Source organism: Pseudophryne corroboree, chromosome 11 (genome assembly GCF_028390025.1).
Source record: "Pseudophryne corroboree isolate aPseCor3 chromosome 11, aPseCor3.hap2, whole genome shotgun sequence".
Lineage (NCBI taxonomy): Eukaryota > Metazoa > Chordata > Amphibia > Anura > Myobatrachidae > Pseudophryne > Pseudophryne corroboree.
The window spans coordinates 179,883,892-179,906,265 of NC_086454.1; the positions used below are offsets into that span (position 1 = coordinate 179,883,892).

Genomic DNA, 22,374 nt, shown 5'->3' on the forward strand with positions numbered 1-22,374 from the left:
TCATATCGATAACAGAGTCCACATCAGAATCCAGCGTCGCACTATTACTACCCGCAGTACATAATAGTCCAGTACGCAATACATCTCCTACTGTCTCAGCAGCCCAGGCCGATGTATCATTCCCACGCACAGGTTTGCAGCCATCATGATGCTCTGTATCTTTCCCATACTTGATATCAGTCAGCGAATATTCATCCAAGGCCATATGCACAGACCTCACATCGATAACAGAGTCCACATCAGAAATCAGCATGGCACCATTACTACTCGCAGTACATAACAGTCCAGTGCGCAATACATCCCCTACTGTCTCGGCGGCACAGGGCGATGCATCATTCCCACGCACAGGTTTGCCATCATCCTTCATCAGATGCTTAGACTTAGTCATCTTTGATCTCATTTTCGCCAAAATAAAATAATAGAAAAGAAAAACAAGAGAAGGGGAGGGGAACAGAGACTGCGTTCACGGTATATAATTTCTAACTATTGTCTTTTGTAAACCCGAGTTCTGACTCTGGTGAAGTGGAATTACTCCCACTCACTCAAGTTCTTGTAAAAAGTTATTTATCAATCCCACACGCTGCCAGCCACTTTGTCACGGACCCCGGCCGCCTCACTCTCCGGATACACCAATCCGAGAGTTGCGCCAGCGCCGTGCGAATCTCCGCTGCCACCAGCAAAGACTTTTCAACGTATTGCGGACGTTGCAGGTGTCTTTAGCTTCACCTGTGATCACCAATCTCAATATCTCATGAAAACCATAGGTAACGTACTTCACTTGGCTTGACTTGGGTTCAAGAACACAGCAGTCAGATCTAATTATATGTTTATTATAATCAAGAAATATCTTCGGGTTTACACTGGTAAAAAGATTACAAAGAATATAAGGAGTTTAGAAAAGATATACAGGTTACTAGCAGTCTCAATAAACAAAAAGAGAATAATTTCAGAAGCCTAACTTACTCAACCTCAGTTAGCTTTCTGTGTGGAGGGATCTCACAATGGAAGATATATGGTGCATTCCCAGCTCCTGGCTGCTTCCCTCAGAGAATGAACAAGACAGTGTGTGTGTGAGGGACAGATATAGCCCCCTCATAGCTGCAGGCCCCCCACCCTTTCATTAACTCTCTCAATGCTGGGTACCTGAGCAGTAACAACCAGACTTTATTTGGTTTCACTTTCAACAACTGTCTTCCTTTTAAGTTTCCAGAGGTCAGGTTTCTTGGCCTGGCCTGGCTTGTGGTAATGTCGTTTATAGCTTCTTAGATAAGGTAAGAGCCATAAACTAACCTCTGACTATCCCACTATAAATCAGTGTCCTCTACTCCCATATCTATGTAACTATGGGTTCATTTAAAGGACAGGTTGGAAACCATTTTGTGTCACAGACTCCATTACAATATACATGTAGACATTACATACAATTCTTATATCGCTGGATACAAATTAATGTCCTATTTGCCACAGATTGGTTAAAAATAAGTATATGTAATTTTAGAGGCCAATAGCCTGAGGACTAAATTACCTGTGAATATTGCGATCCGGTGATAGGTCAGCCTCATAATACCCATCCTTGCAATCCTTTCCAACCAATTCATGTGGGTGTGGTTTATAGGGGGACTCCTTCGTGACCAGAGATATCCTTACACGGGCTGGTCCCTGATAATTGTTTATCTGAAAATATAATAGTATAAAGAGTTAAACTGGACTTCGACCTGACAAACTCTTTGCTTTACTGTGACGATGTAGGCTAGAACATAGGAGCCAACTATTAAATATTATTAGTTATGCACACAAAGCTTCCTCCCATGACTAAAAAATGCTATGCATATTAGCAGTGGTTGCGGGAGTACTAACAGAGACTGTTTTACACATTCCCTGTGCCTAAACCAAAAAGTCTATGAACAATCTAGAACAGTTGTTTCAGCTATAGGTCTTCAAATCTTTCATTCTTTGTGGACCTTAGAACACCCCCAATTGTGTGACACCTATTCGTGTCACTAGTTGTCCAAGTTAGGTTACTGAAAAAGTATTACCATATTCCCATAAAATTGATAGGAAAGCTGCAGTATGAGTAAGATTAAGGATAACAGAACTCAAGTAAGGGGTACAGTAGTTATGATTAAAACACACAAGTAGACTTACTGACACCGTCAGAGAAACTATATAGTAAGAAGAACTGTATACAATCAGCCCTCAGTAATAACATCAGACAAATAAGAAAAAAAGTTTGCCAGCCCAGATAGATCCAGGTGTGGTGTAGTTTTAAGCAGTAGAGTGGGGGGGAGATAGTTTAAAGAGTTCCTTTGATCAGATGGGGAATTCACACACCACATTTATGCAGATTACCTCACAGCGTAGAGCTGGTAACCTAAAGTCAACCGTCACAGTACAATAGGTAAATAAAATAGTGCTGCTTTCTGTTGAAATTATGCAACCGCAGTTAATTAAGGCTTTTATTTTTAAAGCAAACACATGAGGACAACTCCTTAAAATCCATATAAAAAAATACAATACATGGCAAAAGGTTCCAAATATAGTCAAGTAGTATTAGAAAACACTTTCCCTACAGCTTTAGGAATTGTATGACATGTAAAACAAAACAAAACACACTTGTATTATAGAGTCCCTAATGATCACATTTTGCATCAGATTCTTAACCCCATCTTCCACCATGTTGCTGGCTAATGTCGGTGGTATTCTGAAACAGGCAAGGTAAAAAAACTATTAGGCTGGAGCCACACATAGCAGCTAAGCGGGTCCCGGGGCTTGGCCGCAAGGAGACTGCACATGCTGGTGCCCACACATGTGCGGCAGTCGCCGGATCCAACCGCAGCATGCTGCGGTTGGGCCGGATGTCAGAACGACGGAATTTCAATGCACGTGTTCACACAGTGCGGCTGAAATCCCGCGAGTCACTGGCCGGATCCTGTTCTGCTGCATCCCGTAGAACAGGATCCATGTGCACAAAGAACACCCCTCCCGGCCAAGCAGGTACCGTTCAGCGGGACCCGCTTCGCTGCTATGTGTGGCCCCAGCCTTAGAGCTACAAAGTTTTAACCCTGCAGGGAAAAGAGGATGTCTGGGAGGTGCCCAATAGAGGTCCTTACTCCAACAGCCTCGGGAGAAAAGAGGGATTCCCATCCAACCCCATAAAATAGTAAGAGAAAAAGAGGAATATCTATGGCGCTGAAGGAGGGTATATAGGAATAATCTTAGCACATCTGGCCCACATAACCTGTAACATGGCAGCTAGAAGCTGATTGACTGGTACTTTATCACTCCCCATGGGGAGCTAAAATATTAAGTAATGCCAAGACAATAATTGAAAAAAATAAAAATACTTAAAATAAATTTTAAACCGTATCAAAATGATAAAATAGGACATAATTGATTTACATAAAAATAAAGGATAAGAAGTAAAAAGGTCACTTAAACCATGATGCACTTCACGGCATCCAGTCACTTTTTCCTTAGGTAGTTGAACATTAATTGATTTGCTTTAAACTGCATCTATACTTAATGGCATCAGCTGATGTCAGGGAGGTTACGGGCAGTTTAGGGATAGGCACTTAAAAGGGAGGGTTAGGGTAAGTGATTTTGACTGTCGGGATGCAGCCGACGGTCTCCTCACAGCCAGCATATCATACCCAATCCCACTGGACGCCCTCCCTTACGCACCTGTCTGGCTGGGATTTTTTTTGTCCACGACGCATAGAAATCTGGGTTCACTTACAATTCTTGTGTGGTGGTTTTCACTAAACCTATTTTTTACCTCCTCTCCTCATACTCACTGTTAACCCTTGTTTACACTCAGCCTGGAGATGTATTTTGGGTAAATGTAATATTGGAAAGAATGACAGTCAAATAAGCGCAAATCAGATATGAGGGTGTAATGAAGCTGCAGAAAGCTGTGAGACAGTCACGCCAGATAAACTTGACTTAAATTCTAAATTACTCCCTAAGAGTCACCAGCAAACCAATGTGAGAACCACACATCCAAATATCATCTACTCAAGAAGAAAACGCAGTTGGGATAAATCATCTTAAATTTGGACCCCCCCAGATCAAAGGGCATATTTCCACTGGTCTGATGTCCACAACCTGTGTGCCCAAGCAAGTATCTTCTTATGTTTCTCCATCAGTGGTTCGGTACAGCCATTCTACCATAAAGTCCAGTCACACAGTCTGCTCTGAACATCGGATGTTGAGAGGTCTCTGCTGCTGCTTTCTCTCAGTGAAGTATTTGCTGAGCCTCTGAGGTGCTGTTACTAGGAATTTCTGAGGCTACTGGACACCATTAGCTCCAGGATCTGACCCTCGCCGTCCGTCCCAGAGCCGCGCCGCCGCCGCCCCCCTCGCAGAGCCGGAAGATAGAAGCCGGGTGAGTATGAGAAGAAAAGAAGACTTCAGAGGCGGCAGAAGACTTCATGATCTTCACTGAGGTAACGCACAGCACTGCAGCTGTGCGCCATTGCTCCCATACACCTCACATACTCCGGTCACTGTAAGGGTGCAGGGCGGGCGCCCTGGGCAGCAATATAAACCTAATTTTGGCAAAAAAATAGCATATATACAGCTGGGCACTGTATATATGTATGAGCCACTGCCAATTTTACATTTTAAGCGGGACAGAAGCCCGCCGCCGAGGGGGCGCGGCTTCTCCCTCAGCACTCACCAGCGCCATTTTTTCTCCACAGCACGAGGGGGCGGGGCTTCTCCCTCAGCACTCACCAGCGCCATTTTTTCTCCACAGCACCCCTGAGAGGAAGCTCCTCAGACTCTCCTCTGCTTATACCACGGTAGACAAAAGGGTTGAAAAAGAGAGGGGGGGGCACATAATTCGGCGCAAATTACATACAGCAGCGATACTGGGCAGACATTAAGTTACTGTGTTATTCCTGGGTTATATAGCGCTGGGGTGTGTGCTGGCATACTCTCTCTCTGTCTCTCCAAAGGGCCTTGTGGAGGAACGGTCTTCAGAAAGAGCATTCCGTGTGTGTGTGTGTGTGTGTGTGTGTGTGTGTGTGTGTGTGTGTGTGTGTGTGTGTGTGTGTGTGTGTGTGTGTGGTGTGTGTGTGGTGTGTGTGGTGTGTGTGTGGTGTGTCGGTACGCGTGTCGACATGTCTGAGGAAGAAGGCTATGTAGGAGAGGAACAGAAGCAAATGAATGTGGTGTCTCCGCCGACAGCGCCGACACCTGACTGGATGGATATGTGGAAGGTTTTAAATGCTAGTGTAAACTCATTGCACAAAAGATTAGACAAGGCTGATGCTTTGGGACAGTCAGGGTCTCAACCCATGCCTGATCCTATGTTGCAAGGACCGTCAGGGTCTCTTAAGCGCCCACTATCCAAGATTGTTGACACAGATACAGACACGGATTCTGACTCCAGTGTCGACTACGATGATGCAGTTACAGCCAAAATTGGCAAAATCCATTCGACATATGATTATGGCAATAAAAGATGTTTTGCACATCACAGAGGAACCCCCTGTCCCTGACAAGAGGGTACATATGTACAAGGGAAAGAAGCCTGAGGTACCCTTTCCCCCCTCACATGAGCTGAACGAGTTATGTGAAAAAGCTTGGGAATCTCCAGATAAAAGACTGCAGATTTCCAAAAGGATTCTTATGGCGTATCCTTTCCCATCAACGGATAGGTTACGATGGGAAACCTCCCCTAGGGTGGACAAAGCATTAACACGGTTATCCAAGAAGGTAGCCCTCCCGTCCCAGGATACGGCTACCCTCAAAGATTCTGCTGACCGCAAACAGGAGATTACCCTGAAGTCCATTTATACACATTCAGGTACCTTACTCAGGCCGGCAATTGCGTCGGCCTGGGTGTGTAGTGCTGTAGCGGCATGGACAGATACCTTATCTGAGGGGATGGATACCCTCGATAGGGATACTATTTTATTGACCCTGGGGCATATAAGAGATGCTGTGTAAAATAAATTTCTTGTCGGACCTTCAAATTGCGCAATTAACAAACGGCAGCCTGAAAACAATCACAAATTCCAAAGGTGCCCCTCCAAAAGTACCCAAAGACTTGTAACAAGGAAAAAATGGATAACGGAAAAGGATATTCTCTCAGGCGCTCATCATAACAAAACCATATAATAAGTGAGAATAAAAAGAATAATACATTCCTTGATTCACAGATAGGGTCCAGATGCCAAGTGAGGGCCGTCTTTCCTCATTAATTTCTCACAAATGCAAGGCAATATGGAAGAGAAAAATCACTTCATGTGTAGTAAAGTCACAATTTAATAGTGCACATTAACACATGTTACATAAATACATAAAATTCTCCCAAGAACTTGGTATACAAAGGACAGATTACGGATCCCAAAGTGTCTGTTGGAGAAACATCTGGATAGCTGAGACTGTTCAGTTCCAGTCAGTCTTTTCCGGAGAGACGTTTTTGGTAACTGATATACCAACTGCTGTTTTTGAGAACTGTCTAATACCAGTTCTCTTACATGCTGGTAATTATTCTGGCTGTCTACTTTCAACAGTTCTTTGGGAGAATTTTATGTATTTATGTAACATGTGTTAATGTGCACTATTAAATTGTGACTTTACTACACATGAAGTGAGTTTTCTCTTCCATATTGCCTTGCATTTGTGAGAAATTAATGAGGAAAGACGGCCCTCACTTGGCATCTGGACCCTATCTGTGAATCAAGGAATGTATTATTCTTTTTATTCTCACTTATTATATGGTTTTGTTATGATGAGCGCCTGAGAGAATATCCTTTTCCGTTATCCATTTTTTCCTCATATAAGAGATGCTGTCCTATATATGAGATGCTCAAAGAGACATTAGTCTACTAGGTTCTAGAATAAACGCTATGTCGATTTCTGCCAGAAGAGTCCTATGGACACGGCAATGGACAGGTGATGCCGACTCAAAAAGGCATATGGAGGTTTTACCTTACAAGGGTGAGGAATTGTTTGGGGAAGGTCTCTCGGACCTAGTCTCCATAGCTACAGCTGGAAAATCGAATTTTTTACCTTATGTTCCCTCACAGCATAAGAAAGCTCCACATTATCAAATGCAGTCCTTTCGGTCACAAAGAAACAAGAAAGTGCGAGGTGCGTCCTTTCTTGCTAGAGGTAGGGGCAGAGGTAAAAAGCTGCACAACACAGCTAGTTCCCAGGAACAGAAGTCCTCCCCGGCCTCTACAAAATCTACCGCATGACGCTGGGGCTCCACTGGCGGAGTCCGGCCCATTGGGGGCACGTCTTCAGAATTTCAGCCACATCTGGGTTCACTCCCAGGTGGATCCCTGGGCAACAGAAATTGTTTCTCAGGGTTACAAGCTGGCATTCGAAGAAGTGACTCCCCGCCGATTTTTCAAATCGGCTCTACCAACTTCTCCCCAGGAAAGGGAGATCGTGTTATCTGCAATACAAAAATTGTATCTTCAACAGGTGGTGGTCAAGGTTCTCCTCCTCCAACAAGTAAAGGGATATTACTCGACCATGTTTGTAGTCCCGAAACCGGACGGTTCGGTCAGACCCATATTCAATTTTAAATCCCTGAACCTATACTTGAAAAGGTTCAAATTCAAGATGGAATCGCTAAGAGCGGTCATTGCAAGCCTGGAAGGGGGGGATTTTATGGTGTCCCTGGACATAAAGGATGCATACCTTCATGTCCCCATTTATCCACCTCATCAGGCGTACCTCAGATTTGCGGTACAGGACTGTCATTACCAATTTCAGACGTTGCCGTTTGGTCTCTCCACGGCCCCGAGAATTTTCACCAAGGTAATGGCGAAATGATGGTGCTCCTGCGCAAGCAAGGTGTCTCAATTATCCCGTACTTGGACAATCTCTTCATAAAAACGAGATCAAGAGAGCAGTTGCTGAACAGCGTGTCACTTTCACTGAAGGTGTTACAGCAACACGGCTGGATTCTCAATATCCCGAAGTCGCAGTTGGTTCCTACGACTCATCTGTCTTTCGTAGGCATGATTCTGGACACGGACCAGAAGAGGGTTTATCTCCCGATAGAAAAGGCCCAGGAACACATGACTCTTGTCAGGAACCTTTTGAAACCAAAACAGGTGTCAGTGCATCACTGCACTCGATTCCTGGGAAAGTTGGTGGCATCATACGAGGCCATTCCATTCGGCAGGTTCCATGCGAGGACTTTCCAAAGGGACCTACTGGACAAGTGGTCCGGGTCACATTTACAGATTCATCGGTTGATCACCCTATCCCCCAGGGCCAGGGTATCACTCCTGTGGTGGCTGCAGAGTGCTCACCTTCTCGAGGGCAGCAGGTTCAGCATTAAGGGCTGGATCCTGGTGACCACAGACGCAAGGTTGGGGAGCAGTCACACAGGGAAGAAATTTCCAAGGTCTTTGGTCAAGTCAGGAGACTTGTCTTCACATCAACATCCTGGAACTAAGGGCCATATACAACGCCCTACGTCAAGCGGAGACCCTACTTCGCGACCAACCGGTTCTGATCCAGTCAGACAACGTCACAGCAGTGGCTCATGTAAACCGCCAAGGCGGCACAAGGAGCAGAGTGGCGATGGCAGAAGCCACCAGAATTCTTCGCTGGGCGGAGAATCACGTAAGCGCACTGTCAGCAGTGTTCATTCCGGGAGTGGACAACTGGGAAGCAGACTTCCTCAGCAGACACCTACATCCGGGAGAGTGGGGACTTCATCAGGAAGTCTTCACACAGATTACAAGTCGGTGGGGACTGCCACAGATAGACATGATGGCGTCACGCCTCAACAAAAAGCTACAGAGGTATTGCGCAAGGTCAAGAGACCTTCAGGCAGTAGCAGTAGATGCCCTAGTGACACAGTGGGTGTTCCGGTCGGTCTATGTATTTCCTCCTCTTCCTCTCATACCCAAGGTGTTGAGGATAATAAGACAAGGAGGAGTGAGAACAATCCTTATTGTTCCAGATTGGCCGCGGAGGACCTGGTATCCGGATCTGCAGGAAATGCTCACAGAAGATCCGTGGCCTCTTCCTCTAAGACAGGACCTGTTGCAGCAGGGGCCCTGTCTGTTCCAAGACTTACCGCGGCTGCATTTGACGGCATGGCGGTTGAACGCCGGATCCTAGCAGAGAAAGGCATTCCGGTTGAGGTCATCCCTACGCTGATAAAGGCTAGGAAGGATGTAACGTAAAAACATCACCACCGTATATGGCGAAAATATGTTTCTTGGTGCGAGGCCAGGAATGCTCCTACGGAAGAATTCCATCTGGGCCGTTTCCTTCACTTCCTACAAACTGGAGTGAATTTGGGCCTAAAATTAGGCTCTATTAAGGTCCAGATTTCGGCCTTATCCATTTTCTTTCAAAAAGAATTGACTTCTCTTCCAGAAGTTCAGACTTTTGTAAAAGGAGTGCTGCATATTCAGCCTACTTTCATGCCTCCGGTGGCACCTTGGGACCTTAACGTGGTGATAAGTTATCTAAAATCACACTGGTTTGAACCACTTACAACGGTGGAGTTGAAATATCTCATGTGGAAGGTGGTCATGTTATTAGCCTTGGCTTCGGCTAGGCGAGTGTCGGAATTGGCGGCTTTGTCACATAAAAGCCCGTATTTGGTATTCCATGTGGATAGGGCAGAATTGCGGACCCGTCCTCAATTCCTACCAAAAGTGGTCTCATCTTTTCATATGAACCAACCTATTGTGGTGCCTGTGGCTAAGCGGGACTTGGATGATTCCAAGTTACTTGATGTGGTCAGGGCTTTGAAAATTGACATGGCCAGGATGGCTAGAGTCAGGAAAACGGAAGCGCTGTTTGTCCTGTATGCAGCCAACAAGATTGGTGCCCCTGCTTCTAAGCAGACTATTGCTCGCTGGATTTGTAACACTATTCAGCAAGCGCATTCTACGGCTGGATTGCCGTTACCGAAATCTGTCAAGGCCAATTCCACGAGGAAAGTGGGCTCTTCTTGGGCGGCTGCCCGAGGGGTCTCGGCACTACAGCTGTGTCGAGCTGCTACTTGGTCGGGTTCAAACACCTTTGCAAAATTCTATAAGTTTGATACCCTGGCTGAGGAGGACCTCATGTTTGCTCAATCGGTGCTGCAGAGTCATCCGCACTCTCCCGCCCGTTTGGGAGCTTTGGTATAATCCCCATGGTCCTTTACGGAGTCCCCAGCATCCTCTAGGACGTTAGAGAAAATAAGATTTTAAACCTACCGGTAAATCTTTTTCTCGTAGTCCGTAGAGGATGCTGGGCGCCCGTCCCAAGTGCGGACTACTTCTGCAATACTTGTATATAGTTATTGCTTTAATAAGGGTTATGTTATGGTTGCATCGGTCATGTACTGATGCTATGTTATTTTTCATACTGTTAACTGGGTAGTTTATCACAAGGTATATGGTGTGATTGGTGTGGCTGGTATGAATCTTGCCCTTGGATTAACAAAAATCCTTTCCTCGTACTGTCCGTCTCTGGGCACAGTTTCTCTAACTGAGGTCTGGAGAAGGGGCATAGAGGGAGGAGCCAGTGCACACCCAGAGTCAAAGTCTTTCTTAAAGTGCCCATGTCTCCTGCGGACCCCTTCTATCCCCATGGTCCTTACGGAGTCCCCAGCATCCTCTACGGACTACGAGAAAAAGATTTACTGGTAGGTTTAAAATCTCATTTTAATCGTTGCGGTTCAACAACAGTCTCAAACTATAAATTTTACTGCAGCTAAAGGAAAACTACCTGTTGCTGGCACAACTGTGGAAAAACAAAAAAATTTTTTGGGAGGTTTATTACATTATTTGTTTGAAAACGTAGTCATCAAACATACTTTCGTTAAGTGTGACCAAACTTAACTAATTCTCTCTAAGCACACACTGACGTAGGCTGGCCGCTGGTATAAAGTGGTATGCCAGTCACCACTTCTAATGCTTTGCTTGCAAAACTCTTACATTCCATGTTCTTACATTTTCTATGTACTTGTACTTCTGAATTTCCACTTTGACCACTGCATACCTATATGTAATGATTTATAGCCTGCCCTAGCCTTGGCACCACTGTGTCTATTTGCATTTTCTCATGAGGTACAAACTAGCTTCAGAAGGTCCCTATGAGTGGTGGCAAAAACAGCTTGTTCGTCTGCACTACTCGTACACAGATGCATATACAACTGTCCCGCACTTTTCACCAGGCAATTCCATTTAACTGTGTAAACCATCACTGGATTTTAGATCCCCTTATTGCACCAGATTGTTTAAGACATTTTGCCTAAATTCAAAGTTTTTCTCTTTGCTACCCTCCCATAAAGTTCAGATTTTTAAAGCATCCCCAGCTATTGTCCCACTGACCATTTTTCCCATTTCTGCCATGGAAGACAAACTAGGATTTAGCGGTCTTCCCGAAAATCACCCCTTGTACTCAAATGCTCAGTTTTGAAGACAATTCTAGAGAAATTCAGAGTTGTGCCATAGTCTCCACTTCTTAAATCTCCTATCAATACATCAATTGCTACCCTCAAGAACTTTTTTCATTAACATTCTTTGATTGTAATAACCAACTGCTGCATGGACTGAAGCCAACAAAAACACCTACACAATCGTCAATTATATATATATTTTTTTTAAATGGAAAAATTCAAGGAGAGAAAAAGCCACTAACATCTATATACAAAATTTTCTTCAATTTGCTCCTTAAAATGTAATAACGTTTGGGTGTAGGTACTGACCTTAATAGTGGGATGAGTTTTTGTTGTATCTGTACTTCTCTCTCCAGGAATGCTTCCAGCAGAGCGTCCTTCGCACTTGTAGCGAAATCGCATACCTCGTTGTTTCGGCTGTTCAATTATCTCCACGTAGGGTACAGAAGTGGACATACCTGAACCTTTGCGTTCAGAGAAGATACAACAGTAATTAAACAGCAAAACTGGTAAATTAAAAACTGAAAATATATTTCAAAAGAAGGTAAGAGTGCAAAGCAAATGGAAGCAGTAAAAAGTTTAAAGATAAAAAAAATAAGATTTTACTTACCGATAAATCTATTTCTCGTAGTCCGTAGTGGATGCTGGGACTCCGTAAGGACCATGGGGAATAGCGGCTCCGCAGGAGACAGGGCACAAAATAAAAGCTTAAGGATCAGGTGGTGTGCACTGGCTCCTCCCCCTATGACCCTCCTCCAAGCCTCAGTTAGGATACTGTGCCCGGACGAGCGTACATAATAAGGAAGGATATTGAATCCCGGGTAAGACTCATACCAGCCACACCAATCACACCGTACAACTTGTGATCTGAACCCAGTTAACAGTATGATAAACGCAAAGGAGCCTCTGAAAAGATGGCTCACAACAATAATAACCCGAATTTTTGTAACAATAACTATATACAAGTATTGCAGACAATCCGCACTAGGGATGGGCGCCCAGCATCCACTACGGACTACGAGAAATAGATTTATCGGTAAGTAAAATCTTATTTTCTCTGACGTCCTAGTGGATGCTGGGACTCCGTAAGGACCATGGGGATTATACCAAAGCTCCCAAACGGGCGGGAGAGTGCGGATGACTCTGCAGCACCGAATGAGAGAACTCCAGGTCCTCCTCAGCCAGGGTATCAAATTTGTAGAATTTAGCAAACGTGTTTGCCCCTGACCAAGTAGCTGCTCGGCAAAGTTGTAAAGCCGAGACCCCTCGGGCAGCCGCCCAAGATGAGCCCACTTTCCTTGTGGAATGGGCTTTTACTGATTTTGGCTGTGGCAATCCTGCCACAGAATGTGCAAGCTGAATTGTACTACAAATCCAACGAGCAATCGTCTGCTTAGAAGCAGGAGCACCCAGCTTGTTGGGTGCATACAGGATAAACAGCGAGTCAGATTTTCTGACTCCAGCCGTCCTGGAAACATATATTTTCAAGGCCCTGACAACGTCAAGCAACTTAGAGTCCTCTAAGTCCCTGGTAGCCGCAGGTACCACAATAGGTTGGTTCATGTGAAATGCAGAAACCACCTTAGGTAGAAATTGAGGACGAGTCCTCAATTCCGCCCTGTCAGAATGAAAAATTAAGTAAGGGCTTTTATATGATAAAGCCGCCAATTCTGACACACGCCTGGCTGAAGCCAAGGCTAACAGCATCGACACCTTCCATGTGAGATATTTTAAGTCCACAGTGGAAAGTGGTTCAAACCAATGTGACTTTAGAAAACTCAACACCACATTGAGATCCCAAGGTGCCACTGGAGGCACAAAAGGAGGCTGTATGTGCAGCACCCCTTTTACAAATGTCTGAACTTCAGGTACTGAAGCCAGTTCTTTCTGGAAGAAAATCGACAGGGCCGAAATTTGAACCCTAATGGACCCTAATTTTAGGCCCATAGACAGTCCTGTTTGCAGGAAATGAAGGAAACGACCCAGTTGAAATTCCTCTGTAGGGGCCTTCTTGGCCTCACACCACGCAACATATTTACGCCAAATGCGGTGATAATGTTTTGCGGTTACGTCCTTCCTGGCTTTGACCAGAGTAGGGATGACTTCTTCTGGAATGCCTTTTTCCCTCAGGATCCGGCGTTCAACCGCCATGCCGTCAAACGCAGCCGCGGTAAGTCTTGGAACAGACAAGGCCCCTGCAGTAGCAGGTCCTTTCTTAGAGGTAGAGGCCACGGTTCGTCCGTGAGCATCTCTTGAAGTTCCGGGTACCAAGTCCTTCTTGGCCAATCCGGAACCACGAGTATAGTTCTTACTCCTCTCCTTCTTATGATTCTCAGTACTTTTGGTATGAGAGGCAGAGGAGGGAACACATACACTGACTGGTACACCCACGGCGTTACCAGAGCGTCCACTGCTATTGCCTGAGGGTCCCTTGACCTGGCGCAATATCTGTCCAGTTTTTTGTTTAGACGTGACGCCATCATGTCCACCTTTGGTTTTTCCCAACGGTTTACAATCAGGTGGAAGACTTCTGGGTGAAGTCCCCACTCTCCCGGGTGAAGGTCGTGTCTGCTGAGGAAGTCTGCTTCCCAGTTGTCCACTCCCGGAATGAACACTGCTGACAGTGCTATCACATGATTTTCCGCCCAGCGAAGAATCCTTGCAGCTTCTGCCATTGCCCTCCTGCTTCTCGTGCCGCCCTGTCTGTTTACGTGGGCGACTGACGTGATGTTGTCCGATTGGATCAACACCGCCTGACCCTGAAGCAGAGGTTTTGCTTGACTTAGGGCATTGTAAATGGCCCTTAGTTCCAGAATGTTTATATGAAGAGATGTTTCCATGCTTGACCACAAGCCCTGGAAATTCCTTCCCTGTGTGACTGCTCCCCAGCCTCTCAGGCTGGCATCCGTGGTTACCAGGATCCAATCCTGAATGCCAAATCTGCGGCCCTCTAGTAGATGAGCACTCTGCAGCCACCACAGGAGAGACACCCTTGTCCTTGGCGACAGGGTTATCCGCTGATGCATCTGCAGATGCGATCCGGACCATTTGTCCAGTAGATCCCACTGAAACGTTCTTGCATGGAATCTTCCGAATGGAATCGCTTCGTAAGAAGCCACCATTTTTCCCAGGACCCTCGTGCACTGACGCACTGAGACCTGGCCTGGTTTTAAGAGGTTCCTGACTAGCTCGGATAACTCCCTGGCCTTCTCCTCCGGGAGAAACACCTTCTTCTGGACTGTGTCCAGAATCATTCCTAGGAACAGTAGACGTGTCGTTGGAATCAGCTGCGATTTTGGAATATTTAGAATCCACCCGTGCTGACGTAACACTACCTGAGATAGTGCTACTCCGACTTCTAACTGTTCCCTGGATCTTGCCCTTATCAGGAGATCGTCCAAGTAAGGGATAATTAAAATGCCTTTTCTTCGTAGAAGAATCATCATTTCGGCCATTACCTTGGTAAAGACCCCAGGTGCCGTGGACAATCCAAACGGCAGCGTCTGAAACTGATAATGACAGTTTTGTACTACAAACCTGAGGTACCCTTGGTGAGAAGGGTATATTGGGACGTGGAGATAAGCATCTTTGATGTCCAGAGACACCATATAGTCCCCTTCTTCCAGGTTCGCTATCACTGCTCTGAGTGACTCCATCTTGAATTTGAACCTTTTTATGTAAGTGTTCAAGGATTTCAGATTTAAAATTGGTCTCACCGAGCCGTCCGGCTTCGGTACCACAAACAGCGTGGAATAATACCCCTTTCCTTGTTGCAGGAGGGGTACCTTGATTATCACCTGCTGGGAATACAGCTTGTGAATGGCTTCCAAAACTGCCTCCCTGTCGGAGGGAGACTTTGGTAAAGCAGACTTCAGGAACCGACGAGGGGGAAACGCCTCGAATTCCAGTTTGTACCCCTGCGATACTACCTGTAGAATCCAGGGATCCACTTGCGAGTGAGCCCACTGCGCGTTGAAATTCTTGAGACGGGCCCCCACCATATCTGAGTCTGCTTGTAAAGCCCCAGCGTCATGCTGAAGACTTGGCAGAAGCAGGGGAGGGCTTCTGCTCCTGGGAAGCGGCTGCATGGTGCAGTCTTTTTCCTCTTCCTCTGCCCCGGGGCAGAAAGGAGTGGCCTTTTGCTCGCTTGTACTTATGGGAACGAAAGGACTGAGTTTGAAAAGACGGTGTCTTTTTCTGCTGATGTGAAGTGACCTGGGGTAAAAAGGTGGATTTTCCAGCCGTTGCCGTGGCCACCAGGTCCGATAGACCAGCCCCAAATAACTCCTCCCCTTTATACGGCAATACTTCCATGTGCCGTTTGGAATCCGCATCCCCTGACCACTGTCGCGTCCATAACGCTCTTCTGGCAGAGATGGACATAGCACTTACTCTTGATGCCAGGGTGCAAATATCCCTCTGTGCATCACGCATATATAGTAATGCATCCTTTAAATGTTCTATAGTTAACAAAATATTGTCCCTATCCAGGGTATCAATATTCTCAGTCAGGGAATCCGACCATGCGACTCCAGCACTGCACATCCAGGCTGAGGCGATTGCTGGTCGCAGTATAACACCAGTATGTGTGTATATACTTTTTAGGATATTTTCCAGCCTTCTATCAGCTGGTTCTTTGAGGGTGGCCGTATCAGGAGACGGTAACGCTACTTGTTTAGATAAACGTGTGAGCGCCTTATCTACCCTAGGGGGTGTTTCCCAACGCGCCCTAACCTCTGGCGGGAAGGGATATAATGCTAATAATTTTTTAGAAATTAGCTGTTTTTTATCGGGGGAAACCCACGCTTTATCACACACCTCATTTATTTCCTCTGACTCAGGAAAAACTATTGGTAGTTTTTTCACACCCCACATAATACCCTTCTTTGTGGTACTTGTAGTGTCAGAAAGGTTCAATGCCTCTTTCATTGCCGTGATCATGTAACGTGTGGCCCTACTGGACATTACGTTTGTCTCGTCACCGTCGACACTAGACTCAGTATCTGTGTCAGGGTCTGTGTCGACCCACTGAGGTAACGGGCGTTTTAGCGCCCCTGACGGTGTCTGAGACGCCTGGACAGGCACTAATTGATTTGCCGGCTGTCTCATGTCGTCAACAGTTTTTTGCAAATTGCTGACATTATCACTTAATTGTTTAAATACAATCATCCAGTCAGGTGTCGACTCCCTAGGGGGTGACATCACCAACACAGGCAACTGCTCCGCCTCCACATCATTTTCCTCCTCATACATGTCGACACACGCGTACCGACACACAGCACACACACCGGGAATGCTCTGATAGAGGACAGGACCCCACTTAGCCCTTTGGAGAGACAGAGGGAGAGTCTGCCAGCACACACCCAGCGCTATATATATATATATATATATACAGGGATAACCTTATATAAGTGTTATTCCCTTATAGCTGCTGTTATTATCGTTATTTGCTGCCAAAAATGCCCCCCCTTCTCTTTTTTACCCTGATTCTGAAGCAGGACTGCAGGGGAGAGTCAGGGAGCCGTCCTTCCAGCGGAGCTGTGGAGGGAAAATGGCGCTTGTGTGCTGAGGAGATAGGCTCCGCCCCTTCACGACGTCCTTATCTCCCGCTTTTTTGTGTAAAAATGGCAGGGGTTAAAATACATCCATATAGCCCAGGAGCTATATGTGATGTATTCTTTTTGCCACCTAAGGTATATACTGTTATATTGCGTCTCAGGGCGCTCCCCCCCAGCGCCCTGCACCCTCAGTGACCGGAGTGTGAAGTGTGCTGAGAGCAATGGCGCACAGCTGCGGTGCTGTGCGCTACCTTAGTCTGAAGACAGGATGTCTTCTGCCGCCGATTTCACCGGACCTCTTCGTCTCTTCTGGCTCTGTAAGGGGGACGGCGGCGCGGCTCCGGTGACCCATCCAGGCTGAACCTGCGATCGTCCCTCTGGAGCTAATGTCCAGTAGCCTAAGAAACCCGATCCACTCTGCACTCAGGTGAGTCCGTTTCTTCTCCCCTTAGTCCCACGATGCAGTGAGCCTGTTGCCAGCAGGACTCACTGAAAATAAAAAAAACCTAAACTAAACTTTTATTCTAAGCAGCTCAGGAGAGCCACCTAGATTGCACCCTTCTCGGCCGGGCACAAAAATCTAACTGAGGCTTGGAGGAGGGTCATAGGGGGAGGAGCCAGTGCACACCACCTGATCCTTAAGCTTTTATTTTGTGCCCTGTCTCCTGCGGAGCCGCTATTCCCCATGGTCCTTACGGAGTCCCAGCATCCACTAGGACGTCAGAGAAAATAAGATTTTACTTACCGATAAATCTATTTCTCGTAGTCCGTAGTGGATGCTGGGACTCCGTCAGGACCATGGGGATTAGCGGCTCCGCAGGAGACAGGGCACAAAAATAAAAGCTTTAGGACTAGGTGGTGTGCACTGGCTCCTCCCCCTATGACCCTCCTCCAAGCCTCAGTTAGGATACTGTGCCCGGACGAGCGTACACAATAAGGAAGGATTTTGAATCCCGGGTAAGACTCATACCAGCCACACCAATCACACCGTACAACTTGTGATCTGAACCCAGTTAACAGTATGACAAACGTAGGAGCCTCTGAATAGACGGCTCACAACAATAACAACCCGATTTTTTTGTAACAATAACTATGTACAAGTATTGCAGACAATCCGCACTTGGGATGGGCGCCCAGCATCCACTACGGACTACGAGAAATAGATTTATCGGTAAGTAAAATCTTATTTTCTCTGACGTCCTAGTGGATGCTGGGACTCCGTCAGGACCATGGGGATTATACCAAAGCTCCCAAACGGGCGGGAGAGTGCGGATGACTCTGCAGCACCGAATGAGAGAACTCCAGGTCCTCTTTAGCCAGGGTATCAAATTTGTAGAATTTTACAAACGTGTTCTCCCCCGACCAAGTAGCTGCTCGGCAGAGTTGTAATGCCGAGACCCCTCGGGCAGCCGCCCAAGATGAGCCCACCTTCCTTGTGGAATGGGCCTTGATAGATTTAGGCTGTGGCAGGCCTGCCACAGAATGTGCAAGTTGAATTGTGCTACAAATCCAACGAGCAATCGTCTGCTTAGAAGCAGGAGCACCCAGCTTGTTGGGTGCATACAGTATAAACAGCGAGTCAGATTTTCTGACTCCAGCCGTCCCTGAAATATATATTTTCAATGCCCTGACAACGTCCAGCAACTTGGAATCCTCCAAATCGCTAGTAGCCGCAGGCACCACAATAGGCTGGTTCAGGTGAAACGCTGAAACCACCTTAGGCAGAAACTGAGGACGCGTCCGCAGTTCTGCCCTGTCCGAATGGAAAATCAGATATGGGCTTTTATACGATAAAGCCGCCAATTCTGACACTCTCCTGGCTGAAGCCAGGGCCAGTAGCATGGTTACTTTCCATGTAAGATATTTCAAATCCACCGATTTGAGTGGCTCAAACCAATGGGATTTGAGAAAATCCAAAACTACATTAAGATCCCACGGAGCCACTGGGGGCACAACCGGGGGCTGTATATGTAGTACTCCTTTTACAAAAGTCTGGACTTCAGGAACTGAAGCCAATTCTTTCTGGAAGAAAATCGACAGGGCCGAAATTTGAACCTTAATGGACCCTAATTTGAGGCCCATAGACAATCCTGTTTGCAGGAAATGTAGGAATCGACCCAGTTGAAATTCCTCCGTCGGGGCCTTCCTGGCCTCACACCACGCAACATATTTTCTCCAAATGCGGTGATAATGTTGTGCAGTCACCTCCTTCCTGGCTTTTACCAGGGTAGGGATGACCTCTTCCGGAATGCCTTTTTCCCTTAGAATTCGGCGTTCAACCGCCATGCCGTCAAACGCAGCCGCGGTAAGTCTTGGAATAGACACGGTCCCTGCTGAAGCAGGTCCCGTCTTAGAGGTAGAGGCCACGGATCTTCCGTGAGCATCTCCTGAAGTTCCGGGTACCAAGTTCTTCTTGGCCAATCCGGAGCCACGAGTATCGTTCTTACTCCCCTTTGCCGTATAATTCTCAGTACTTTTGGTATGAGAGGCAGAGGAGGAAACACATACACTGACTGGAACACCCACGGTGTTACCAGAGAGTCCACAGCTATTGCCTGAGGGTCTCTTGACCTGGCGCAATACCTGTCCAGTTTTTTGTTGAGGCGGGACGCCATCATATCCACCTTTGGTTTTTCCCAACGGTTCACAATCATGTGGAAGACTTCTGGATGAAGTCCCCACTCTCCCGGGTGTAGATCGTGTCTGCTGAGGAAGTCCGCTTCCCAGTTGTCCACTCCCGGAATGAACACTGCTGACAGTGCTATCACATGATCTTCCGCCCAGCGAAGAATTCTTGCGGCTTCTGCCATTGCCCTCCTGCTTCTTGTGCCGCCCTGTCTGTTTACGTGGGCGACTGCCGTGATGTTGTCCGACTGGATCAACACCGGCTGACCCTGAAGCAGGGGTTTTGCCAGGCTTAGAGCATTGTAAATCGCTCTTAGCTCCAGTATATTTATGTGAAGAGACATCTCCAGGCTTGACCACACTCCCTGGAAGTTTCTTCCCTGTGTGACCGCTCCCCAGCCTCTCAGACTGGCATCCGTGGTCACCAGGACCCAGTCCTGTATGCCGAATCTGCGGCCCTCTAACAGATGAGCACTCTGCAACCACCACAGAAGAGACACCCTTGTCCGTGGAGACAAAGTTATCCGCTGATGCATCTGCAGATGCGATCCGGACCATTTGTCCAGCAGATCCCACTGAAAAGTTCGTGCGTGGAATCTGCCGAATGGAATCGCTTCGTAAGAAGCCACCATTTTTCCCAGGACTCTTGTGCATTGATGCACAGACACTTTTCCTGGTTTTAGGAGGTTCCTGACAAGTTCGGATAACTCCCCGGCTTTCTCCTCCGGAAGAAACACCTTTTTCTGAACCGTGTCCAGAATCATTCCCAGGAACAGCAGACGTGTCGTCGGGGTCAATTGAGATTTTGGAAAATTCAGAATCCACCCGTGCTGTTGCAGCACTACTTGGGTTAGTGCTACTACGTCCCCCAGCTGTTCTCTGGACCTTGCCCTTATCAGGAGATCGTCCAAGTAAGGGATAATTAATACGCCTTTTCTTCGCAGAAGAAACATCATTTCGGCCATTACCTTGGTAAAGACCCGAGGTGCCGTGGACAATCCAAACGGCAGCGTCTGAAACTGATAATGACAGTTTTGCACCACGAACCTGAGGTACCCTTGATGTGAAGGGCAAATTGGGACATGCAGGTAAGCATCCTTGATGTCCAGGGACACCATAAAGTCCCCTTCTTCCAGATTCGCTATCACTGCTCTGAGTGACTCCATCTTGAACTTGAATTTTTGTATGTACAGGTTCAAAGATTTCAGATTTAGAATAGGTCTTACCGAGCCGTCCGGCTTCGGTACCACAAATAGTATGGAATAATACCCCTTTCCCTGTTGTAGGAGGGGTACCTTGACTATCACCTGCTGAGAATACAGCTTGTGAATGGCTTCCAATACCGTCGCCCTGTCTGAGGGAGACGTTGGCAGAGCAGACTTTAGGAACCGGCGAGGGGGAGACTTCTCGAATTCCAACCTGTAACCCTGAGATACTACCTGCAGGATCCAGGGGTCCACCTGTGAGTGAGCCCACTGTGCGCTGAAATTCTTGAGTCGACCCCCCACCGCCCCTGAGTCCGCTTGTAAAGCCCCAACGTCATGCTGAGGGCTTTGCAGAAGCCGGGGAGGGCTTCTGCTCCTGGGAGGGAGCTGCTTTGTGCACTCTCTTACCCTTTCCTTTGCCTCGGGGCAGATATGACTGTCCTTTTGCCCGCTTGTTCTTATAGGAACGAAAGGACTGCGGCTGAAAAGACGGTGTCTTTTTCTGTTGGGAGGGGACCTGAGGTAAAAAGGTGGATTTCCCGGCTGTTGCCGTGGCCACCAAATCCGATAGACCGACCCCAAATAATTCTTCCCCTTTATACGGCAATACTTCCATATGCCGTTTGGAATCCGCATCACCTGACCACTGTCGCGTCCATAAACTTCTTCTGGCAGATATGGACATCGCACTTACTCTCGATGCCAGAGTGCAAATATCACTCTGAGCATCTCGCATATAAAGAAAAGCATCCTTTAATTGCTCTATAGTCAATAAAATACTGTCCCTATCCAGGGTATCAATATTTTCAGTCAGGGAATCCGACCAAACCACCCCAGCACTGCACATCCATGCAGAGGCGATGGCTGGTCGCAGTATAACACCAGTATGAGTGTATATACTTTTCAGGGTAGTTTCCAGCCTCCTATCAGCTGGATCCTTGAGGGCGGCCGTTTCAGGAGACGGTAACGCCACTTGTTTTGATAAGCGTGTGAGTGCCTTATCCACCCTAGGGGGTGTTTCCCAGCGCGCCCTAACCTCTGGCGGGAAAGGATATAATGCCAATAACTTCTTTGAAATTAGCAGTTTTCTATCGGGGTTAACCCACGCTTCATCACACACTTCATTCAATTCCTCTGATTCAGGAAAAACTACAGGTAGTTTTTTCAGACCCCACATAATACCCCTTTTTGTGGTACTTGCAGTATCAGAGATATGCAAAGCCTCCTTCATTGCCGTGATCATATAACGTGTGGCCCTACTGGAAAATACGTTTGTTTCTTCACCGTCGACACTAGATTCGGTGTCCGTGTCTGGGTCTGTGTCGACCGACTGAGGTAAAGGGCGTTTTACAGCCCCTGACGGTGTCTGAGACAGGTACTAACTGGTTTGCCGGCCGTCTCATGTCGTCAACTGATTTTTGTAACGTGCTGACATTATCACGTAATTCCATAAACAAAGCCATCCATTCCGGTGTCGACTCCCTAGGGGGTGACATCACCATTACCGGCAATTGCTCCGCCTCCACACCAACATCGTCCTCATACATGTCGACACACACGTACCGACACACAGCAGACACACAGGGAATGCTCTTATCGAAGA

General features: G+C 46.9%; 1 protein-coding gene across 3 annotated transcripts in view; it reads right to left on the reverse strand.

Annotated features, from left to right (window-relative positions):
- Positions 1-22,374, reverse strand: part of RELA (RELA proto-oncogene, NF-kB subunit) — a 162,851-nt gene that overhangs the window by 80,182 nt on the left and 60,295 nt on the right. For all 3 annotated transcript variants that reach the window (XM_063945121.1, XM_063945120.1, XM_063945122.1), the window contains exons 3-4: positions 11,693-11,847; positions 1,526-1,674 (exon numbers count right to left, since the gene is read on the reverse strand). In XM_063945121.1, coding sequence (XP_063801191.1) covers positions 1,526-1,674; positions 11,693-11,847 — 304 coding nt within the window. The remainder of the gene's footprint in view (positions 1-1,525; positions 1,675-11,692; positions 11,848-22,374) is intronic.